Genomic DNA, 24,907 nt, shown 5'->3' on the forward strand with positions numbered 1-24,907 from the left:
TCTGGCAAGCACGACGAATTCATATTCATAGGCGCGGTCGGTCTCCCGACTTTTTTCTCAGATAAATCGCATACGGGGTCTTTCACGAGTCGCATCTCTTCGGAAACTCTGTTCGCTATGGAAGAACAGTAATTATTTTTGCAGTTGGGGCCGAGACAGTTGGCGTAAGAGCCGACGCGACACAAGGAGAGGCGCACAAGAGAATATTCAAACGAGTTTGTTCGCTCCTATTGAAGTCGCCGGCTTGAGATTCAATATTACCGTCGCGATCGGAAGATTATATACTCGCGAGTACATTTCTTGAATAAAATCCTCGCGCGTCAAGGATCAAATTTACATGATAAATACGCGCGAGAAGAGGTAAAGCGGTTTTTTATAGTCTTTAGACCTCTCGTTGGATACATACTTGCTACGAATGTATAATGGCAACTTCAAATATATTTTCTGCTGATTTCGTACGTAATAAAAATTTTCCTTCTACGTAGAGAGGCAGAGGACTCTCTACAAAATAGACAAAAATTAGATAAAAAGACATGGAAAATCTTTTTTCAAAATTGTCTCAATTGTTTCGAGCACATTACTTAGCAATTGCAATATAAGATGTGTCCTGTTTTGCTGAACGATTGTATTAGTTCAGAGTTTATCTTTTTTACTCCACTTTAATTGGAAGGAAAAGGATGAACTCTGAACTATAAGTGCAGCCAGTTCAGCTAAAAACCAGACTTATAGTTTGTTATAGAATTATAAACTTACCTGTATACGCCATAGTGTTTGCCACTCGCACGGTCGCCGCAGATCGAACACAGATGTTTGCTGCCCGACAAGGGATGATTAGGCGGATAAGGCGTGACCGTCTTGCTCTGACCACTGGGTGATGTACTCAGGAGGTTGCTGTGACAACCAGCATTGAAGGATCTTTACATGCAAAGCAGAGAACGATGGTCTATGAATCTACGTCATCTACGATCGTAACGTGCACATTTCGGGCAATCTAATGTGTTAACAAACCGCTATACATTTTGTTAAAATTTTAAGACACTGTATGATTATATTGTAGCTAGGAGATGTAAACAGAAAAAAAACTAAATTTCTTTTTTATAAAAATATGGTTTCTTTTGTGACCAAATAACAAACTTGTTTTTTTTAATTTAGTTTTTTTTATATATATGTATTTTTAGTACTCTTAATTTAGAATATCGAAACCTCTCACAATTGGCTTCCATCCATTCACAATTTATGAATGTACACGTTTTATGAAGTACAAAAATTAATTCTTTTATTTTTTATTTTATTTTAATAAAAATTTTTATTATATATAATTTTTATTATATATATATATATATATATATATATATATATATACATTTAACTGAAAATTATTTGCATCGTGTCGTTTAGTATAATTTCGCAAAAATTTAATTAATCCATTAAAATTATTTTCGAAAAGAGATTAAATAAAAACATAAGAACTTTAGTTTTTTTTATTATATTAATAAAAAAATATTAAAAGAAAAATTATATTACAAAAATAATGAAAAAAAAAATAATTTTTTTCTCCAATAAAAAAACATTTCTTCTATTTATTAAAATGATTTTTTACACGTCTAACTTTGTAAAAAAAAATTTTTTAAATTGTTTTAAAAAAATGTATTGAGATAAGTAAAGAAAATTTTTATACTTTAGAATTGGACTGAATGTATCGTCAAATTTATAATCGTATTAATATTCACTAAATCAAAATGCATTAATATCCAAAAAAAGATTATATTTATAAAGATTATATTTATACATATGGATTAATATTCACTAGAGATTATAATATTTTAAAAAGAGGGAACCTTACCCCGGACTATTGGGACCCGATGGACTAAAGTTTCCCGGATTTATAAGAGCCGTGTCAGGCTTCATGTCGAGAGGGCTCTGTGGACCTACTGACGACATCGACATACTGTTGTCCAGGCTCAACCCTGAAACACGAGACATTTTTCGAATTTATTTTATCTGAATTGCGTATTTTGCATCCCATTCATCTTCTTAGTATTAATTATTTCACATTTGTATATTTAATGTTGTATAAATATCATTCCTCGTTCCTTCAATTTTCTCAGAAGATCAAACATAATACGTATAATGAATGCGTTCGATGCAAATTGCAGGCAATTTCTAAGAAGTCGCGTGAAAAGTGCATTTATTTATATTGGTGTACAAAAAAAGAAGAATCTCTTTTCTTCATAAAATCATTTCTCACTAAAAATGAAACGAGGAAAAAGAATATAACTATAATGTTTTTTTATTAAAATTTTAGGTTTCGAGATAAAAAAAAATATTTCTAATTCAATAAGTTTTACGAGGGAATTTAATGTAACTTAAAATCTTTATTTATTGTAGTTAATATATTAATTAATATATTAATTAATATATTAATTAAAAAAAAACGCAAATAGAATATTAAATAGAGAAAGTCGTAAAAATATGTTTTGTGTCAAGGCCGGTACTAAATGTTTGTACCTAACCACTTGAGCGTTTCTGTTTTCTTTTTCGTTTGTTCTACTTCCGGGACATCTCTTGTTACACTTCAACAGTAGCCAGAGCAACCATAAATGAGAAATTGAATATTTTCCTAAAATCCTAAAAAGAACTACATCATGTAAATGAGAGCTAAGAGTTTCATATTCTTTTTTCTTATGTGAAAAATTAATTATTATTATTAATTATTATTTAATTTTATTTAACATTATATTATTTTATTTTATTTTATTTCATATTATATTATTTTATATACTTAATTAATTACACAGGCCTGTGAAAATTTAGGTTTTATTGGTTATAAAAAGCAAAGTAGATGAATCTGATGACATAAACATTTTTTGACGCTGGAAATTTGAAGAATTTCCACAGAATTTTTCCAGCGTGTCAAGTTTTTGAGTAATTTGTATAAATATTCCAAATTAAATATTTATTACTTAAATAATCCAAAAATGATTATTTCGGTTAAATTCATGAATTTATTATAAGGGAACCTAATTTTTTGAAATATTTTGATATTTAATAAACTCATAATAAACTCATGAAAATGATCGAAAGTCATTTTTGAACTATTTAATCACAAATTACTCAAAAATCTGATGTGCTAAGGAAATTTTGCGGTCAGATCCGTTTTCAACGCCAAAAAATCTATCAGAATCATCTACTATGCTTTTTGTAAGTGATCCTAGGGAGCCTATATTGTTATTAAATTAAAAATCGACTATATAAAAAGAAAATGAAACTAAACAAATTTCTTGAAAAAAAAACACAATAAAAATAAAAAATAAAAATCTTTTTCTTTTGTGAAAATAAAATAATTTTTTTTTAACTAATATTTTAGTAATAGCACGTAATAGTAGAAAATGAATAAAGACGTTTTTTAAGAAATTTATTTAGTTTCATTTTCTTTTCACCTTTTGCCCTTCCTTCATCAGAGATTTTTGAGCGATAACTTCTTAAGGAAGCATTTTTCGACCCATGTTTATGGGAAATTTTTTGTTCAGAATTAAATTTCCTATAAGATCTCAAAGTCTGGCTGGAACGTTCGGAGTCACCCTGTATATATTTTACAGGCGAAAACATATGTTTATCAGTGGCTATCCAATACCATCATGCTGTGGACAATCGTCTCTCGTGACACGATATTCTTTTTAAAGCGGTGAAAGGGCGTAGATTAAAGAAGGCACGATGGAAGAAGCATCTCGGCGCCTTTCTCGCTTGCATCTTCCGCATCGTCCTTCGCGCATTCCTTTCGCTCGAGGAGGACAACGACGCCTCTCGGCGCAATCGCGCCAGCGATTTACAGTTACAGGAAACTCGAACGTAACCACGTGTTGCCGATCGATCGATTGGATCCGACGCTTCCCTCGAGACGGAGGAAAGTCCGCGCTCGTCGTGAGAAAAAGGAGAGAAACGAGCTCTGCCCGCGAAGGTCGAGCGATCGGAACGCGCGATTATATGCGGTCACGAGAGACGAGATGCGACCGCGAGAGCTGCAGGTGCGAAGACGAAGGCGCTTTCAGAGGCCGAGACTGTCCTATAATGTCGAGTTTTGTTCGCCTCGCACGCGGAGACCGAGACTCTGTCATTATCCGTGGAACTCCGTCGCAGGGATTTCTTCTCCCTTCAGCATCGCGTGAATGTGAATTCTTTCCGTTTCTGCGGGGACCGTCCCCGCCTTACGTGTCGATAATATCATTCGTTATTATAGCGTAGAATAATACTAGGGATTCGTAAATTGAGTATTTATTATCTATTTAATAGAGGGAGACTCTCAAGATTTATGACTCTCAATGTGGTAGCGGCCTTGCTATTTGTAGATTTACGATAAACAGTTTCTATGGAAATGAAGAATCTGCTCACTTAATGTGCAATTAAGAGCGTAAAAGTGATCATAAATATCTACGATATGACGATAAGAATTTCTACCGTTAGGAAAGTATTAATTGAGACGTGAAGCTTTGAATTTATGAAACAAAGTACGCGCTAGAGTGCCTCAAGAATATGTATGTGATTTATGAAAAACAAAAATGTAGAAACTTTGAGATCTAAGAAGTCGCGAAGCGCATTTATGAATTTGATAATGTCTTAAACTTTTTTATAGTCCGTGACATTTATGTCTGGAGGAGGATTCGTTTGTAGCACCGTAGGGACCATTGAAAGCGATAGTCCATGGAAACAAATACCCAGGAGAGGGGTAAAACCCCACGAAGAGCGAGGGAGATCCCGTGAAAGCACCTGAATTCTACAAAAGGGTTCCCAAGTTTCACTCGACCAAGAATACGCGGTTCGCGTTCGAAGCTTATTTTATCGGCGCGAAAGATTGTCCGGATAAACGAGGCCATAACAAATGCCTTTCATCATGATACGAATCGTATCTCGGAATAAATGAAATAGAGATAGCTAGATAGATAACAAACTTTTCGAAAAACTTTTTCACAATATATTATTAATAACAATAATTTGACATATAAGGTTATGTCTATTATTCTCACTACCACTTCGACATGTCATAAATTCTTCTCAAGTTACTATAATTCCCTATACGGATGTTTAGAACGAATCTTATTGGTGAATCATTTTGCTTCTTAGATTCATTCGTAGCCAATGAGAGGACGTATAGACGAAATAATATTATTTTTCCGCTGTTTATTAAGAATGTTTTGTATGTACAATCCCAGCAAAAAGTAGCTGAAAATCAATATTGATGAATATATCCACTTTTGGTATATTTTGAGTATAAGAAATTGTGTGAAATATTACAAGGAAATGATATTAAGGCCTCTGTTTAATAATTTAAAACAGAATTCTCTCATAATATTGCATGTTGAATTGCAGACATAATAATACGAAGAAAAATCACATATGTATATTAATTTTAATTTTGCGTAAACGATTTCTGTTGAATTCTGTCTCGACAGCTTATTCCCAGATTGATTATATCACACATACCAAAAAATTCCTTTTCTTTAAACAATTATTATGATTTTATTATGATTTTATATTTTATGATTATAGACTTTCCATACACATACAATTCTGTAACGTATAATTTTTTTTTTCTTTAAGGATGTTTTGTATGTACAATCCCAGCAAAAAGTAGTTGAAAATCAATATTGACGAATATCTTTTGGTGTATTTTGAGTATGAGAAATTGCGTGAAATACAATTTGATCTTAGCTACAGTGCAGAGATGTATTTTTTAATATTGCGTTTTTACTGAAATATTCCGAATTTTGTTAATCGAAATGATTAACTTTTTGCAGAGAATTTCGCCTTGTGACAGATACATGGCTAACTTCATTAAATTATATTTAATATCTTTTTAACCAGTTAGTACTTGTATAATATTATTTGACCAAATATTTCCTCTGTATCTAAACTTTTACAAATTTTAAACAAATTCTGAATATTATTTCCTTATTTTTTTGTCATTCGATTCGACGTGGTTATACATTTCCCACAAGAACACATGTTAATTCGGTGCAAATTAAAATCCTTATAACTTGTGAACGCTTTAGTGAAGCGATTTAAAACTTGTACTAAAGATTCTAAACATATGTAAGGACATTCTGTACAATTTTCAAATTCTCGATATTTTAAAAATAAGTGCAAAACATCCTTAATATAACAAATAACGATAATTATATGCTTGAAACCCTCCTTGATCAATAAGAAATTGAAAATGTAAAAGATGATATCGAACTACGTTAATATCCGTTACACTCAATCTTAGCTGGGTGAAACGCATACTCCCTCCGTCTTTTTGCCAACCGTAAGTTGGCAACAGTCGGGAGTAAAGATAGATAGAGAGAGAGAGATAGAGAGAGAAAGAGAGAGAGAATTAGAGGGAATTAGAAAGAGTTAGAGAGAGTTGACAAGAGCTAGAGAGAGAATCTTTTCTCTTCCTCGGCACGTTAATTTCTGGTCCTTCGTATTTTCCGGTTTCTGCATGAGGCAGTCTCGCAGAATTACATGGTATTGATCCTCACGATCTGTTTCTTCGTGCCATCCTCTCGAACGGTTATCGGCCGTTGTCTCCTCCCTCTTTGCTCTCTGCACTATAGATTCAGCCTCTCCCCGGAGGGAAAGAGATTCCTCTCCGGCAGAAAAAGAGATCAACCCATTTTTACGTTTGGCCATTTATTCGGCAGCAAAATGATTGATGAAAGTTTACATTTCGTGCTACAGTTGCGAGAAGAATTCTCGTTGCTTTTATCACGATTCTTTTAAACGGTTCTAAAAATTCCTTTCAACGTGATAGATATTCGAATTATGTGGAAAAGAGCGTTTCCTGTTAACTGCAACAATAAATGTTCAAAGTTGAACGATTGCTAGTTTCTGGCGCGCCCATCAATCGCATAAATTACTAATCATATCGCGTTATCGTTTTATCGAATAAAAACCGCTGACGGGAAGATTAATCGCAGATTATATCTGAAATCGTCGCTTTATCGAGCTCAGAGCAACGAGCTCTCTTGTATCTGTTACAACGCGAAAACCTCGATCGGCGGATAATCGTCATCGTTATCTAGCGTCAACCGAGGGTTATCTCTCTTCGTCTGGTCACTTTTCGCAGATATTTTTCACTTTTAGTCGGTCCATTATTGTCCGACTCGCACATCGACTCGCGTTTTCTCGCGTTAACTCCATAGCAGTTAGGATGGAACGCCCGAGAAGATAAACGACATTTTAATCGACTCTAGACGCGCAACCGCCGAGGGACGCGATGTTGACAAATGTTCGCGGGACAACAAAGAAAGGAAATGATATTAAGGTCTCTGTTTATAATTTAAAACAGAATTCTCTCATAATATTGCATGTTGAATTGCAGACATAATAATACGAAGAAAAATCACATATGTATATTAATTTTAATTCTGCGTAAACGATTTCTGTTGAATTCTGTCTCGACAGCTTATTCCCAGATTCATTATATCACACATACAAAAAATTCCTTTTTTTTAAACAATTATTATGATTTTATTATGATTTTATATTTTATGATTATAGACTTTCCATACACATACAATTCTGTAACGTATAATTTTTTTTCTTTAAGGATGTTTTGTATGTACAATCCCAGCAAAAAGTAACTGAAAATCAATATTGACGAATATCGACCACTTTTGGTGTATTTTGAGTATGAGAAATTGCGTGAAATATTACAATTTGATCTTAGCTACAGTGTAGAGATGTATTTTTTAATATTTATTGCGTTTTTACTGAAATATTCCGAATTTTGTTCATCGAAATGATTAACTTTTGGCAGAGAATTTCGCCTTCTGACAGATACATGGCTAACTTCATTGAATTATATTCAATATCTTTTTCTAACCTAACCTAACCTGAGATTAGGTCAGGTCAGGTTAGGTACTTGTATAATATTATTTAATCAAATATTTCCTCTGTATCTAAACTTTTGCAAATTTTAAACAAATTCTGAATATTATTGTTTTTGTCATTTGAATCGACGTTATACATTTCCCATAAGAACAGATGTTAATTCGGTGCAAATTAAAATTCTTACAACTTGTGAACGCTTTACTAAATCGATTTAAAAATTGTACTGAAGATTCTAAATATATGTAAAGACATTCTGTATAATTTTCATTAAATTCTCAATATTTTGAAAATAGGTACAGAACATCCTTAAGAAAAATATGAATTTAATAATTAGAAAATATAAGATCCAATTCTATCGCGAAATCTAAATCGTCTAAAATAAGCGCTATATCAGCAAAGTGAGGCCAGAATGTCCGTTCAGACGATCTGTTGTTGAGGACGCGTCAAGTGCATCAGTAATTGCAAGTCTGACGTCATTCTGTCACTCTCTCTCTCTCTCCCTCTCTCTTTTCCTCTTTCTCGGTTTCTCTCCGGCCCACTCGGCCGACCCGCTCGCTCGGAAGCGCATCACTAACCGACAAATGCGCAGCAGACGGACAGATTGGGATTTATGGCGATGATGCCCCTGCATCAGGGATGACCGCCAAGAAAATATGCTCGATCACTAATCAGTCGGTGTCAATTTTTTATAACGAGTACCGAGAACATCTAGGATTTAAATAACACTGACATTGATTGACACACACAATTGCATACAGCTTGATAATTTATTAAAAAATAATTATATGTATATATATCTCAAATACAATTATTAATTATTTGATTTGTGTATTAACTACATCATTATCTAACAGAAAATTAAAGGCTTTGTTTACAACAATTAACGATACTTGAATAAAAAAAAATAAAAAACATCAAGATTTCTTCAAAGAAACGGCGAATATGAGGCTTATTTTTAGGCTAATACACCGGAAGTTTGTGGACCGAGAGAAGAAGCGAGGCGTTCGATCAGGAGCAGCCGAGACGGTGGAACGGGGCCACCACGTGGTCGCTCCGGTGACCCACAAAATGATTTATGCAACCGATCCGTGGAGAGTTCTCGCTGGAATTATTTCTTCGATATATACTCGCGCACATTGGCGATTCACGATAATGACTTGAGGATCTCGAAATAACACGCTGGATATGTCCGTGAGAGACAAATTATTTGTGTTTTTCCTTTCTCTATTTTTTCAAATTGCCACAGACTCATTTTTGCGTCGCCCTAATTACGAGGACGAAGCGCGGCGATTCAAAATTCTTCTCGAGAGAGGATCGTCGTCGAAAAAAAATACGTGCGCGACGATTCGTCAACAACACGCGCACGAGCGTTGATCTCGATGCATTCGCTGTCGGTTTATGTCAACGCCGCGAGCGCGCGCGCGCGCAGACATGAGTTATACATCGAGGTCGTAGCTCTCGCTCTTCTCGCGGCTGACTTCTATTTCGAGTGTTGGGTCGTCGTCGTCGTCGTCGTTGCGCGCCACTCATCGCTCTCATTTATTAAGCATTGCTCCGCTGGTTTAATTACGCAACCGGTCGCCGGCCGGCCGGCCGGCGAGGCGGTGGATCGAAGGTCGTCGCAGTCCGCGAGAGACTCCGCGACGCGCGTTTCACAAGGAGCGTCGCTCGTCCAAGTGGCTCCGAAACGCGAGCACGTAATCGAGCATACATATATCGGTCAAAGTTGCGGAAAACGTAAACCTTGGGAATCACTTATTTTCATTTTTTCTTTCTTTTTAAAAATCCATCGAGATATGAAAAATTCTGGAAAAATGTTTCCGCAATTTTATTTTTCATACATTTTATGTAATTAGATAGATATTTATTTCTTATGTTTTTCAGCTTTTTAAAAGGGATTTTAAGGAACCTGTACAAAAATTGTACAGTACGACAACATCGTGCATATAAATTTTGCGACAATGCCAGCCACTTACGAGGAAAGGTACCCAACTGTCACTCACGGATTCTAATGAAACTTTGTACACTTGTAAAACTATGCAAAATAATAGACACGTATTTTTTTTTATCTGCGGAGAAGCAATTTTAAGGGCAGAAACAATCTCTTGTATACAAAGTGAGCCATTTTTTTAAATGGAATCGCCTACTTTTTATTGCATATTCTTGTAGCTTATCTCGAGAGCTTTTCAAAACACTATAATAATGTTACTGTACGTCAAATATTTTTCGAGTTATAAGAGTTGAAAGTTACATTACAGTAGATGGAGCAGTTGTTTCTGCCCTCAAAATCGCTTCTCCGAAGATAAAAAAAATATTTTTACAAAGTTTTATTAGAATCCGTGACAGTCGGGTACCTTTCCTTGTTAATCTAATAACTTGATTTGAGAAATAAATTTTCTTGTACAATAATTGTACAAGATTTCTAAATTATTTCTAAGTTAGGTTAGATTACCTTTAAACTTATTTTATTTCTTCAAGTCTATTTTTTAGATTTTTTTCTTATTTTTTTTCCTTGCAGTTTTTTTCGTCCAGATGATCTACCCTCCCTTCTCCCCCCCAAAAAACTGGATTCTTTCTTATATATTATATATATATATATATATATATATATATATATATATACATATTACCTTTATTGTACAATTTGATACTAAATACTCTTAACGTTTTTTCGACTTTATTCTGACATATCCTATATATCCTATTGTTTCCTGTTAACACTAAAATTTATTACACACACGAAGTTGTTCGTTTCGAGATTTAAATCTTGCAATAATTTTTTGAATATCTTTCTAACTTTATTTCCTCAAGTACATTTTGGGAGATTTTTATCATACATTAAACAATTAATTTGAGAAATACACAAAAACTGTACACGTGCTTATAACATGGTTTTCGCAGAATTACGTAACGTCGACAGGAAGGAGAACACAATCGTGATTCCAAAGTCGCGGGAAAAAGCGTATCACCGTGGAATTATTACATGTATTTCTGTGTCGCGAATAATGGCGAACAGACCCGACGCAATAATTTAATACGTGGTCGGAGTTGGCAATTAAATCTCCTCGGCGGGCCCGCGATATGCATTCCCGGCGAGCGTGGCCGAGACCGCGCATTAAGCAATTTCACACGACGAACGATGTCGGTCGTAAACGCGACTTTAAGCGTATCGACGTATATAGAGGGTGGGACGAGGACACGAGAGTGGCCACAAGGCCAACGCTGTCGGTGACGCGTTGTATGTGTATGTTCGTGTATATGGTACCGTGCGCGCGCACATACACGTACGTGCACTTTATACGTGTATCGGTACTGTCGGGCACCTTGACCAGACGCAAACGCGGCGACGGTGCAACGCTCGAAACGCACACGCGCACGCACAATGTAGCGACATGACGTATCTGTATCGCATAAATTTCACGTTCATCCCCATCGAGATAGGCGCGAGCTGCGAGAAAAGGAAACTCGAGTCGATCATTCTTTTATTTTGCTATCACGGGAGAGAATATGCGATTATAAATATATATATATATATATATATATATATATATATATATATAATAATCATCATTAAAACTTTATTAAATAATAAATATAATAATGATCCAAAAAGGGGAACAAATATTAAAAATAAATACAAATTAATATTATTAATGGAAAATATTAAATTTAATATAAATATATATATATATATATACATAATATTAATAAACTTTTAATGATTATTTTTTAAATGTAAATAAATAAATTATATTATTATTATTTATTATTTGTAAAATATAATGGTTCTTATCCAACAATATTCATATTTATTTATAATCTTTTTTCCCCGTGAATTACTATATTTATTAAATTAATGAACTTTTAATTATTTAATTAATTAATTTTTAGTCAATTTTTCGTAAAATTTAATAAATTAATTATAAAATATTATTATTCTTAAAATATATTGATACAATGTCTTTTGACAATGTTTAAGTATTTATAGTGGAAGAGAAAAAAAAGGCTCGCGCCGACCTACACCAACGATAATTCAAATGTGTCCGCGTTTATGCATTTTTTCAACTCGTTCGTCAAAGTCGACTGTGCGCGAAGAATCTTGGAATCTTTACAGATTTTTCCAGACGGCACGTTTTCAGAATCATATGCATTCGCGATTTCGTTCGAAATTATTTATGCTCTCGGGCATATTTTGCGTCGCGCGTGTGGGTGTGCGATGGATGAAAACTCGAAATTTGGTTTGACGAAACATGAAGAGTCGTGGGCTTTATATCCAGTGTTTGCTGGTATCTAGATAAAATTATCTAGATACCAGCAAACATCTAGATAAAGAAATGGATCTTTATCTTTAACCAGATGAAGAAATACAAAGTATCTTTATCTTAGATAAAAAATATATGTCATCTTATCTAAAAATTGTCTAAGATGACGTTTTCATTATGCAAAAAAGTTTTCCAAGCTTCTAAAAATCTATCTAAAATATCTAAAATACATTTTTTATATTATTATTATTAATATTATAAATATATTATTATATTATTAATATATTATTAATATATTATAAATATATTATAAATATATTATAAATATAAATTCATAAATAAATATTTATCATATCATTTATATACCTTTTTACTATTATTTAAATATTCTTTAGAAAAGGAGAAAGAATATGTGTTTATGATTTTAATATCCCATTTATAATCTGCGTCACATTTTTTACAAATATTTATAGTCTTCTAAAATAAACAAAAATATCTAGATAATTATCTAGATTATCGCAATAATTGTCTCATCTTTCATTTAGATTAAGTAAAAGCAAAATCATCTTTATCTTATCTAAGATAAATTTACGGATTTTTATCTTTCTCTTTATCTAGATAATTTTGAAATTATTTACAGCAAACACTGTTTATATCCAATTTTCATAATATCGTAATTTTATAATTATAAAAGAATATAGAAAGTAGCTTTATTAAAAAAAGCAGTTTTGATAAAGAAAAAAACAAAATTATCAATACCTCTATCTCCATCAGCCTGTTAAAATTAAAGAGCAAATTAAATTGAATTGAAGAAAAAATTTGCAGAAACACTAATTTCCACTGCGCCGTTTAAAACTCTTATTCTGCGTATATATTGTGTATACTCGATTGTATTATCACAGGATATTTGGAGTCCCATCGCGCCCGCGCGTAACGCGATACCTCGGGATGCAGCTCGTCATTATCAGTGCCCGGCGACATGTGCACATTGCGAAATTATTTGCTAACGTAGGAGGAGGATGAATATTTATGCTCGAGAAGAAGCGTCGACAACCTTGAAAACGACGATAAACCGTTTGACTGCACCGTTTCACTGCATTCCGTGTCGCCGGAGCACGAAGAGGCGAGAAGCAATAGCTCCTAAAGCAATAAATTCAACGATGATAATGCAGTGCGAATTGAGGTAAGGTGAGTTGGTTACAAATATAATGTTCGCTATTCGCGATAATAAAATAGATCGTGATAATAAAATATATCAAGCGCAGAATGCCCATTGAATTAAAGGCCCTGAAGTTTACTTTAGAGGGTCAAAAAATCGATTTTTTTTCTCATGTTTTTTGAAATGTGCGTACAATGTTTGAAGAATATGTCTTTTAAATTTTATTGAAAAATATTGCAAAATTGACGGAATTATAAAACTTTGATTAGAATAACGCGCGGGTCATTCAAATGGATCTGCAAAACTTTAAATGCGTTTCTCTTAAAACACTGTTTTTCCAGTTAAAGTGACTGATATGAAAAAATAAATAATTTAATAATTAATAACTGAAAAAATAATGAATAATTAATAACTGATTGAAAAAATTAATAATTTTAATTTTTTTTAAAGAGAGAACACTTTCTTATAATATACTGAATCTAAATAGAATTTTAAAAAATTAAAAATTAATATTTCTCTGATATTCAAAAATTTCAGCAAAATTAAAATATCAAATTTTTGAAAAAGTGACACTATTTTTCTCACAATTTTTTAAAAATAAAATTAGATTTAGTATCCTATTGAAATTATACAGAACAAAATTAAATCGAGTTTATTCACTTCAAACAATTACACGAGAATTGGCATATCACATCGTTAAATTATTGCAAAAGCTCATATTGATTAGAAAAAAGCGTGTAACTGAGAAATAAATCAATATGTAGAAATTGGAACAAAATTTTTAGAAAGTTTTTTTTGAAGAATTTTAAAATATAATTTTTTTAACGTTTCACACACGCTTTTATCGATGTTTATAAAAATATTATTTAAATATTAAGATAAAAACATATCTGTAAACGTCGAAAAGGTCAATTTCTAATATTCTCCAAAAAGAATTTTCTAAAAATTGTCAATATTTTTTATACTGTTAGAATAAACCGAAACCATAATTCCAGTTCAGCTCGACGAATCCATTAAGAAATTGAAACACGATGTACAATTAATTCGAGCTTAGAGAGTTCCGTTTAATAAAGCTTAGTGCAAGATATAGTGCGACATGAATATAATGCTCGCTAAAACTCTCGCATGATAAATTAGCGTCAATTCGTGGGCAGAGCTCGTCGTCGCCGCGGAACCAGTCCATTAGCGGATCGGACATTAAAAGCGCGAATTTCTTTTTTTCTCTTTTCCGCGTGAGCCACCCCCGTTGTATTGTTTCCCGCGAGTGCCAGCTCTCTGCTCGTTCCGTTCATTCGTTAAAAGCAGATGATGCACCGATAAGATCCGCGCGAAAAGTAAAATTTAAAAAAAAAGAAGAACACTAATACTCGTTAAGATTATGTGAGGCATTGTGTAACGTCGATTGCAACGGTGATTCAATGGACAAACGGTGTGAAGCTTACACCTTATCTGCCGAGGATTAATAACCTTTGATAATTAAACGATAACGCGATGCGCTCGATATGCTCGACGTGTTAATTCGTACTTAAAACTGGGCATCGTGCCAAATCGATAGTATTTCCGACGTGAAAATTGCCCAACAGACTTCGAACGATCAGGCTTGGCTTTTAAAACCGCGTATAAAGTTATATATTTTTTTTTTCATATATATAAGATTTTATTCAATTTTAATCTTAATATAAAAAAGACGAAAAAGAAAGAAATATATAAAAGAAAAAAAAGAAAGGAAAGAGAGAAAGGGAGGAGAAGAAAAAAAAAAGGTGTGCTTAATATATTGCGTGGGAAATTTTTTTAAATTCATACTTTTCGCACACATAAATAACATTGTACGAGAAATTCATCAGAAAAGTAATTATGTATAATATATATAATAATTATGTACAATGATAATAATAATAATAATAATAATATTATTATTAAATATAATAATAATAATAATAATAATAATAATAAATATAATAATAATAATAATAATAATAATAATAATAATAATAATAATAATAATAATAATAATAATAATAATGGTAATAATGATAATAATAATAATAGATTTTAAAAATGGATTATATAATTGACATTTAACACAAAAATTAACATAAGAGAATTAACATCGACAATTATTAAATAAACAAATTAATTTCTCATGTCTGATATCACAGTCGTCCGCGGCTGCAAAATGGCTCGTAGCGTTTAATCTATTTGCGGAATTTTCCCGCATGTGCGTTCATACGAGCGCGCGACTCCCGGCGATGACATTGAGCTCGTACAGCAGCCTCAAATGAGTAATACGAAAGTGCACCAACGCCCGCCACAGTTCGTCATTCAACGCTAACTATAGACCTGTGTAAAGCCGCCGCTATGCAGAAGCGCTAAATTGAACGAATACTTGGCCGCGCGCGATTTACATTACGTATACATCGTATGTATAATGTATGCAGGGTGTTCAGTAAAAATGAGCTAATGTGTTTTTCTCGACAACAGTTGCTTAGACAATTTTTGACGACGAAAAACAAGGAGTACTCTTATTTTTAGAAAAAGGTGCGGGGAATCTAAGAACCACATGTAAAATGTACGTATAAAAGAAACCTAACCTAACCTATCGGCTTCTTAAAGTTTTGTAAGAAGACTTATAAATGGTGTCCGCCCCTGACACTCCTATCGGCTAACGTGATAGCAAGAAATTTATCATGCTCTATTTTAAGAACCTTTACTTAACATAAAAATAATTATTACAAATTATTTAAATTTATAGAGCGATATAAAAATATATTTAAGAAAAAAATGCTTCCCAAATTTTAACTTTAAAAAATATTTCTGCACAGATGAAAGTTGAAGGAAAAAATTTTATAGGAACTTATGGAATTATTTTTACGTATGTATACATACATGTCTATAAAAGAGATCGCCCACCTTCACGGAAGCACCCTATAAGATGCGTCCCGTATTTATCTTATTATTTTGTTACGACATATTCTCCAGCCAATTTGGAATCGATTTTTCCAAAGAGGATATCAAAGCCTGTAATTTTTCGGGTGATCGATAACGGGAAGTAAAACTTCTGACAAGCACAGACACGCAAGAGGACACGACAAATGGCAAAATCATATTCTTCATTTCGAGTTAATTTTTCTTTAATATAATTAACATATAAAAAACACACTTGAAAAAAGGATATTTTTTTCAATATTTACGTTACGTAAAAAAGGCATCATCGCTGAATCAGTTTAAGAGACTAAAGCAATAATCTTTGAACATTTTGTATATGCATTTTTTACGGCGACAACGAGTCTGTTCCTTCTTTTTCTATTATGCTGAATTGTGACGGATGCGGATCTTGACGAGAGGAGATCCGACGTAGCGTCGTGTCAGTTACTCATCGCGTGGATATGCAATTCAGCGAATTTCGACAGCGGATGTCTGATAAACAATGCCGATGTGTGTCCGCTAGGCCTTTCTTGCTCTCGAGATAATTTTGGAATCTGATGCCTAGAGATATCTCTCATCTTTAAAGTGTTATGCGAATATAAAATTTTCAGTAAATTATAAATTTTAAACATTTTCTCGAGAAAACGTGTTACACGTTTTCTGTGGTATTACTTTGGCATTTCTTTAATGTAATTATTATGTATCTTTCTCTAAAATTTAGATACGCGTTCAGTATCTCAAAAATTCCGAAATAATTGGAATTAAGGATTTATTCTAGCAATATGAAGAATTGATGACTTTTACGAATTTTTTTTTTTCAAGAATATTATAAATCTTTTTTTGATATTTTATATATATTTTATTGATGTTATAAACAATCTATATTTTTAAATTTTAGATATTTTTGCAAAAACGACAGTTGATAGACAGTGACATATTGTTCTTCTTAATTCTCTGAAAAAAATCTTGTTTTATTACGTACAATATATTTAAAATACTAAACCTAATCAGAATTCAAATAATCAATATTAAATATTTTTCTGATCTTTAAGAAAAAAGTCAGTAAAATTGAAATATCAAATTTTTCAATAATACTACTTCGATATTTTTCCATTTTTTCAAATAAAATTAAATTTAATCTTCTAAAAATATTTTATAGAATGTAAAACTAGACCGAGATTTTTCATTTCAAACAATTAGATAAGGAGCAGCATGTCATATTGTTAAACCACACATTTTCTGCGCGCAGAGATTTATTGATTAAAAAAAAAAAAAATATCCAAAATTTAAAAATACTGACATACTGTAAACATACTTTAAATACCAATGGAAAATTAATGATTTTTAGGAATCTTTTTGAAGAATATTATAAATTAATATTTTTTGACATATATTTATATATATTTTATTATAACATAATGTAAAAAAAATCAATTTCTATTATACCTGACAGAAATATACCTAAAAATTATCAATTGTTCGCACTGCTAGAGTAGAGACTAGGCTCTTAAAAAGTTAGCTGTCGTTAATTAACCGACTATGAAAGTTGCGCTTGCTTCGCGATCACGTCGCGACGATCCACGATAATCCCGCGCCAAATTGTGACAAATCGATCCGTCACAGACGGCGGGACGAATCGCGGCTTCTTCCGCGCCTCTCGTCGACGAATGTTAATCGTCGTCATGGTAGAGCGCGGGACGAGAGCGTGATAACGATCGGTCTCCTCCGCAGGAGAGTGATTTTTCAGTCATTATCATCATTATACGGGGGCCTGACGGAGAAGCTTTTAACGATGGTGACGTCACCGTCTGACAATTTGTGCGCTCTTCCGAAACTGAAAACCAGTTTCCCGCCGCGCGACCTCCGCGTATGCACTTTGCCTTTAGGCAAAGTCGCTGCATCGCGCGTTGCATCGATCGCTTCTATCCTAACGCGTGGCGTGCACGCGGGGATAGCCCGGAGAAAGCTAGTAAATTTACTATAAATTCCGCTCTTGTCTCGCATCAACTATAAATCGCGAACGTTCACTCGATACACGTGTATAAACGTACAGCTCGCGGGAAATTTATGATAACTCGCGGCCGATTTGTCGGAAAGACGCAATTGTAACAAATGCGCCCAAATGTAATTTTGAGGAGAATTCGTGGAAGGAGTCGTTTCTCCGTAGACGCATTTGCGAGATTTAAATAATAATAAATAAAAGAGAGAAAACTTACTTCGGAATATTTATATCTTCTTGAAATATGTCCATCCAAACTTTTCGAAACACTTTTTCACAATATATTATTAATAACAATAATTTGACATATAAGGTTAGGTGTATTATTCTCACATATAAGGTTAGGTTTATTATTCTCACTATCACTTCGAGATGTCTTAAGCCGGATCTACATTGGTCGTATCGTAACGTCGCAAAGGAATCGCAAGTCGATTATTTAAAAAATAATCAATCATGATTGGTCAATTTGTTTACGACTTACGACTTGCGACTCCTTTGACCAATGTAGATCCGGTTTTAACTTCAACTCAAGTTACTATAATTCCCTATACGGATGCTTAGAACGAATCTTATTGGTGAATCATTTGGCTTCTTAGATTCACTCGTAGCCAATGAGATGACGTATAGACGAAATAATATTATTTTTTCGCTGCTTTATTAATATAACAAATAAAAAATAATATAAAATAATATAACAAAACGATAATTATATGCTTGAAACCCTCCTTGATCAATAAGAAATTGAAAATGCAAAAGATGATATCGAACAACGTTATAGTTATGGAGAATACCCGTTACAATCAATCCGAGCTGAAACGCATACTTCCTCCGTTTTTTGCCAACCGTAGGTTGGCAGTAGTCTGGAGTAAAAAACTGACTCAAAATAAATGTATAAGCTTAAGCTCTCTAGAACGCGTAGAGAGAGTAAGTTTCTTATCCCTTTTATCAGTTGGAGGCGAAATATTTCGTCGTGCTATATTCACAAAGAGGCGCGCCGTTATCGACGAAAATTATCGTTCTCCTCTGGCACGATCCTATAAAGTAAATTAAAAAATCGCAGTTATCTCGGGCACACATATCGGACACACATACACACGAGTGCACGTGATGTTGGACGCGCGATTAACGATTTCCCTGCACGCGACTATGGAATTCGTCGCGAAAAACCCGTCTGAGGAAAGGGGTGCGGGGAAAAAATGGAAATAAGTTTTTCGACGACGTCGACACGAAAGATGGTTACAAGAGAGAGAGAGAGAGAGACAGAGAAAGCTTTTTTAACAGTTTCCTGCACGCAGCTGCGACCGGATGCCGCTCCCACACCAGGCCAACACGTTATAACGTTGCACATGCAACCCACGCAATTATACATGTGCACGACTGTACGAAAATAGTGCCGCGTCCCTGACGTTAGTCCTTGAACCCGCGAAAAAAAGTCGTCGGATTAATGACATCTCGACGAGCATGATTTACGCCATCGCGGAGAGAAAGACAGAGAAAGAGAGCGAGAGAATGAGATGTGGCGGCGAGTTCTGCATCGATCGCGACAGGCATGTCCGATGTAATTAATTAAATGTTGATCTTTTACTTGTAGAATAAAAGAGAAGCGAAATTGTGTAACAACAAATATCGATTGCTGATATAAAAATGCATATTTATATTCACACATATACAGGGTGGCCCCGAACGTTCCAGCCAGACTTTGAGATCTTGTAGGAAATTTAATTCTAAACAAAAAATTTCCTATAAACATGGGTCGAAAAATGCTTCCTTAAGACATTATCGCTCAAAAACCTCTGATGAAGGAAGAGCAAAAGGTGAAAAGAAAATGAAATAAAACTAAATAAATTTCTTGAAAAAAACGATGAAAATAAAAAATAAAAATCTTTTTCTTTTATGAAAGTAAAATAATTTTTTTTAACTAATATTTTAGTAATAGCACGTAATAGTAGAAAATGAATAAAGACGTTTTTCAAGAAATTTATTTAGTTTCATTTCCATGTTTATATTATAGGAAATTTTTTGTTCAGAATTAAATTTCCTATAAGATCCCAAAATCTGGCTGGAACGTTCGGGACGACCCTGTATATTTTTCATATTCGTACGTATTTTTCTTGTTATATCTTTTTATCGATTAAATTTCCACAATTATATTCCTGAAACCTTTCTAAAGAATTAAAACGTCATTAGCTGTCAGAATTATTTTATTTATTTCTCTCTTCTCACAATTCTTCCTTTCTTTTCAAGATTAAACTTCGTCCGTTCTCTCTCTCTTTCTGCTACATCGTATTAATACACACGGCGCTATATAAAGCAAATTTCACGAGACGATTTCACATGGCGCATGGCAGCACCACACATGTTAACATACAACACCTTACGGTATCTAAATTTACGTAGAGTTCTAGCAATCAGCATGAGAACTAGATACGACACGTGCACAGAAACTCCATTATGAATGTGGAACAGGGCGCATTCTGTACAACCTCGACACTTTCTCATGTTGTATCGCAATAAATATTTGGACAGAGCGTGTGCACAAGTCCGAAAGGAGATAAGACGCGTATGATTTAATATTCTTTCTTTTACGATCGCCGCCACAGATTTTTAGCGCGCCGTAAATTTGAACGGGGACGCGGACATAAAACAGAATTCGTTTCCAGAATTATTCGCAGGAGCTCCGTTTCATTTTGCCCAGAGATGCATTTTCTGAAAAATAATGTTTCGCCTCGAAGAGCGGTCGGGTGGAGTGCCAAAAATATCAAAGAGAACTTTGACATGCACACATGTACGAGAATCGGATAGAGAAAGAATGTTCGCGGCAGACAGTGATTTCTACGATCGTCCTAAGCAAAGATAATTTGGCGCGATTTTCATTGGCGTCATTTTGCCTGCGAACATTAGATATAATGTTCCATTTCTCATTCCACACGAAGATCATTTCCATATAACTGCAAGAAGTAAGATAGAACGAATCTCGTTCCACACATGGAGCATCTACTCAAATCTTGTAAAAAAAAATTTTCTAAAAATTTCCTGATCTCTCTCTCCCTCTTCTATTTTTGTTGAAAATTCTAGATGAGAAAATATTTTAAAAATTTTTTGGTGTGATGAAATATTTTTAAAATACTTTTTTTTTTATCGCGTGCATTTTCTTGTCTATGAAAGAAAAACACAAAGCCTTTCAAACTATTAAAATAAATGTATTGGAAAAATTAAACTAGCCTTCGTAAGGTATGTTTCACTTGCGTAATATTTTTTTCACTAAAAATTACAGTAAAGAATATGTACTGCGTATTTAATATTTTATTAAGAAATGGAATATATAAATAGAAAGAGAGAGATAGATTATATATTTATAATGTAAGATTTATTTATTTCTTGTCTTTCATTGAAAGAGGTTTTACATAAATAAAATATACATTGCAGACTTTATAATTTTGACATAAAAATATGCTTAATTTATACAATGTTGCTTCTTATCCTATTATAATTAATTTCAATTACTTTTAGGTTATCTTTGATAATTTCTTTGGTTTTATTCTCTTTCCGTAACTTTAGAATTTTCTTCATCCCGCTGATTCCCTCCTTTCCCCTAAAATTTGATTCATTCTTTTATTATGAAAATGCATCTCCTTCCCTATATTTCCTATCTTTTGTACAATTAGTTGCTCGAACGTTTCTACTTCCTTCTGATATATATTCTACACGATTTCTTCTCCTGTTTACGCCAAAATTTATTCCGAAGTTCTACATTTTCACATTTAAATTTCGCTATAATCTTTTGAAAATCTTTCTGACTTTGTTTTTTTGAATATTCTGGTATTCCCATCGTATATAATTCTCTACATCTTATATCATATCTAGAATTCTGAATTTTATTCTGTTGGGTGTGTTTTTGATTCCCTTTGTCTCTTTCTTAGCTTCTGTACTACTTCGAAACCTTCCTTTGTTAATCTTTTAATTTCTACTTCGAACATTCCATTTCTTCGAAAGTACATTTCTCCGAGGGATGTCTCACTGTCGCAATACATTTTTCCTGGAATTATTTACGCATTACTTCGCATTACTTCATATTTCGCATTATTCGTTACTGTGCTTTGACAAGTTTTTACATTATTTTCTATAAAAAATAATAAATAATAACCCAGACAAGATTAAAACGTCGTAAAAAATAAAAATTATGTCTTGTAATATCTTTCAGATGCGCGTGAGTATTCTCTAAGAATTAAATTTATAATTATTTAATATTTCAAATAAATAGATAATGATTGCAAAAAGATAATTTTTTAAATTTAATAAAATAAGTTGTGAAAGTCAAAATTTATTCTTTTAAACCGTGTACATGCTTAACGTAATAGAGCACATGTATGTACGCGTTTTTGTTTGTGTGCTTGTGTCATTCTTTTCAGTAACTCATAGTTTATATTAGCAAGATTTTTAAAAAATAGTTTATATTAGCAAGATTTTTAAAAAAATTTGCAATTAACAATTACATTTTTTTTCGAAATAATTATGTGTTTTCTTTACACCAATTGATTCATCTCATTATTTTGTACATACAAGTATTAAGATAAGATAATTGAAAAATGAATATTTTACAAGATATTTTGAGGTTTATGTAAAATTAAGAAATGACTTCAAGCCTCATAACTCGGAAAGTACTTAATGAAAACTAATTTAATTATAGTGTTTTGGTAAGCTCTCGAGATGAGCTACAAGAATATATGTAAAAGCATATAAAGTGTCCCGCTTAAAAAGTTGGAGTTAGCTTTCACGTGACCTTCAGGTGACTCTTCAAGGTCAAACTAATGGCACCATCTTATGTCCCTCTCGAAACCATACAACTTTTGTCTAAAACATTTTTCTCTAAATTGCTTCGTTTCCGATATATAAATTTGTAACACTTTACGTGGGCCACCCTGTATATACACAAGTCCAACTCGGAGCTGTATTTTCGGATATATATATTTTTTGGAAACTCGATTCTTTTTGTGTTTTGAATTTGACTATCCAGGCTGTTTTGTATCTTTAGATTTTGGATATTTCGGAATTTTCTCTGGAATCGTCGTAAAAATGACAAGCACGCAGTTGTCTTTTCAGACTTGATTGCGCGAAAAAACGCGCGGCCTTTTGTCGGAGCGCATTTAATGTGATAACAAAACAAGTTTAAACAAGTCTAAAGTTCACGATGGTAAATACGCGTCGTTAGTAGCCGCGAAACTCAATCGCCGATACAGGCAGCCGTAAGAGGAGAGGCGATCGATGAAGCGAGTGCACAGTGGCGACCGCGTCACTGCGTACGGCCCTGAAAGTGCAGCAGAGAGAGAGAGAGAGAGGCCAAGAGAGATCTATATGCAGCCGCACTTTATATAGCGCGACGTGCCACGTGCAGGGCAACTCGGTACCTGGGTCACCGGGAGAAGGTCACGGGGTCGCGATTTCAGCCTAGGTGCAGCGCTCTCGTTGAGTGGGCGTGCTACGAACTCGTACCTCCACAGGTGCAACAAGCTGTACCCCGCGAATGCTCTAGAATGCAATATATATCGCCGGAAATGTGATTGGATGATTGAAACGTTACACTGATGAGATAAATTATCTGATTTATATCCTTTTTTTGGGCCCCAATTTAGAATTTCTAAAAAATCTTAATAAAGAAATAGAAATCTAAAATATAAATTTAAAAAACTCTTATTTTAAAAAATGCAATAAGAACTATATATATATATATATATATATATATATATATATATATATATATACAGGGTGTCCTAAAACTCATAATCAATCTTTCAAAGACAGATTCCTGGGATCATTTGGAGACGATTTTTCCTCAGCGAAAATGTCGATGAAGGCCATCATTTTTTGCATGTTCCCAATTTTTGTCATCATATATCTTTGCAATTAAGCCTTAAATTAAAACTCAACTAAAGTAAACTCTATTTAAAATTAATTGACGAATGTGGTTTTGTTAATATTTTATTTCTACAAAGCTTAGTTTACGAAAAACCCCTTATTTCCAATCACTTATAATTCGAAAATTATTAGTGCCTCGACATTTTCGTTGAGGAAAAATCGTCTTCAGATGATCCCAGGAATCTGTCTTTGAAAGATTGATTATGAGTTTTGGGACTTTCTCTAAATTGCTTCGTTTTCGAGATATAAATTTGTAACACTTTACGTGGGCCACCCTATATATATATATATATATATATATATATATATATATATATATATATATACATACATATTGTATATATATATACAATATACATACAGGGTGGCCCACATAAAGTGTTACAAATTTATATCTCGAAAACGAAGTAATTTAGAGAAAAATGTTTCAGACAAGTTGCATGGTTTCGAGGGGGACATAAGATGGTGCCATTATTTTGACCTTGAAGAGTCACATGAAGGCCACCTCCAACTTTTTAAATGGGACACCCTATATGCTTTTGCATATTTTTGTAGCTCATCTCGAGAGCTTTCCAAAACACTATAATTAAGTTAGTTTTCATTAAATGCTTTCCGAATTATGAGGCTTGAAATTATTTATTTATTTTACATGAACCATAAAATATCTAGTAAAATATTCATTTTTCGATTATCTTACCTTAATATTTTTACGTACAAAATAATGAGAGGGATTCCTCTTGATTCAATTGATTAATTGGTGTAAAGAAAAAATATAGT

At 33.2% G+C, this 24,907-nt stretch overlaps 1 protein-coding gene across 11 annotated transcripts in view; it reads right to left on the bottom strand.

Moving 5' to 3' along the window:
• LOC105256692 (retinoic acid receptor RXR) overlaps window positions 1–24,907 on the bottom strand; it is a 110,254-nt gene that overhangs the window by 22,860 nt on the left and 62,487 nt on the right. For 10 of the 11 annotated variants that reach the window (XM_011266843.2, XM_011266842.3, XM_011266830.2 and 7 more), the window contains 2 exons: window positions 1,844–1,967; window positions 754–915 (listed from right to left, as the gene is read on the bottom strand). In XM_011266843.2, coding sequence (XP_011265145.1) covers window positions 754–915; window positions 1,844–1,967 — 286 coding nt within the window. The remainder of the gene's footprint in view (window positions 1–753; window positions 916–1,843; window positions 1,968–24,907) is intronic. The other variant, XM_011266841.3, reaches the window with a different exon arrangement.

This window comes from Camponotus floridanus, unplaced genomic scaffold, assembly GCF_003227725.1.
Source record: "Camponotus floridanus strain SB8 unplaced genomic scaffold, Cflo_v7.5 scaffold34, whole genome shotgun sequence".
NCBI classification, from domain to species: Eukaryota; Metazoa; Arthropoda; class Insecta; order Hymenoptera; family Formicidae; genus Camponotus; species Camponotus floridanus.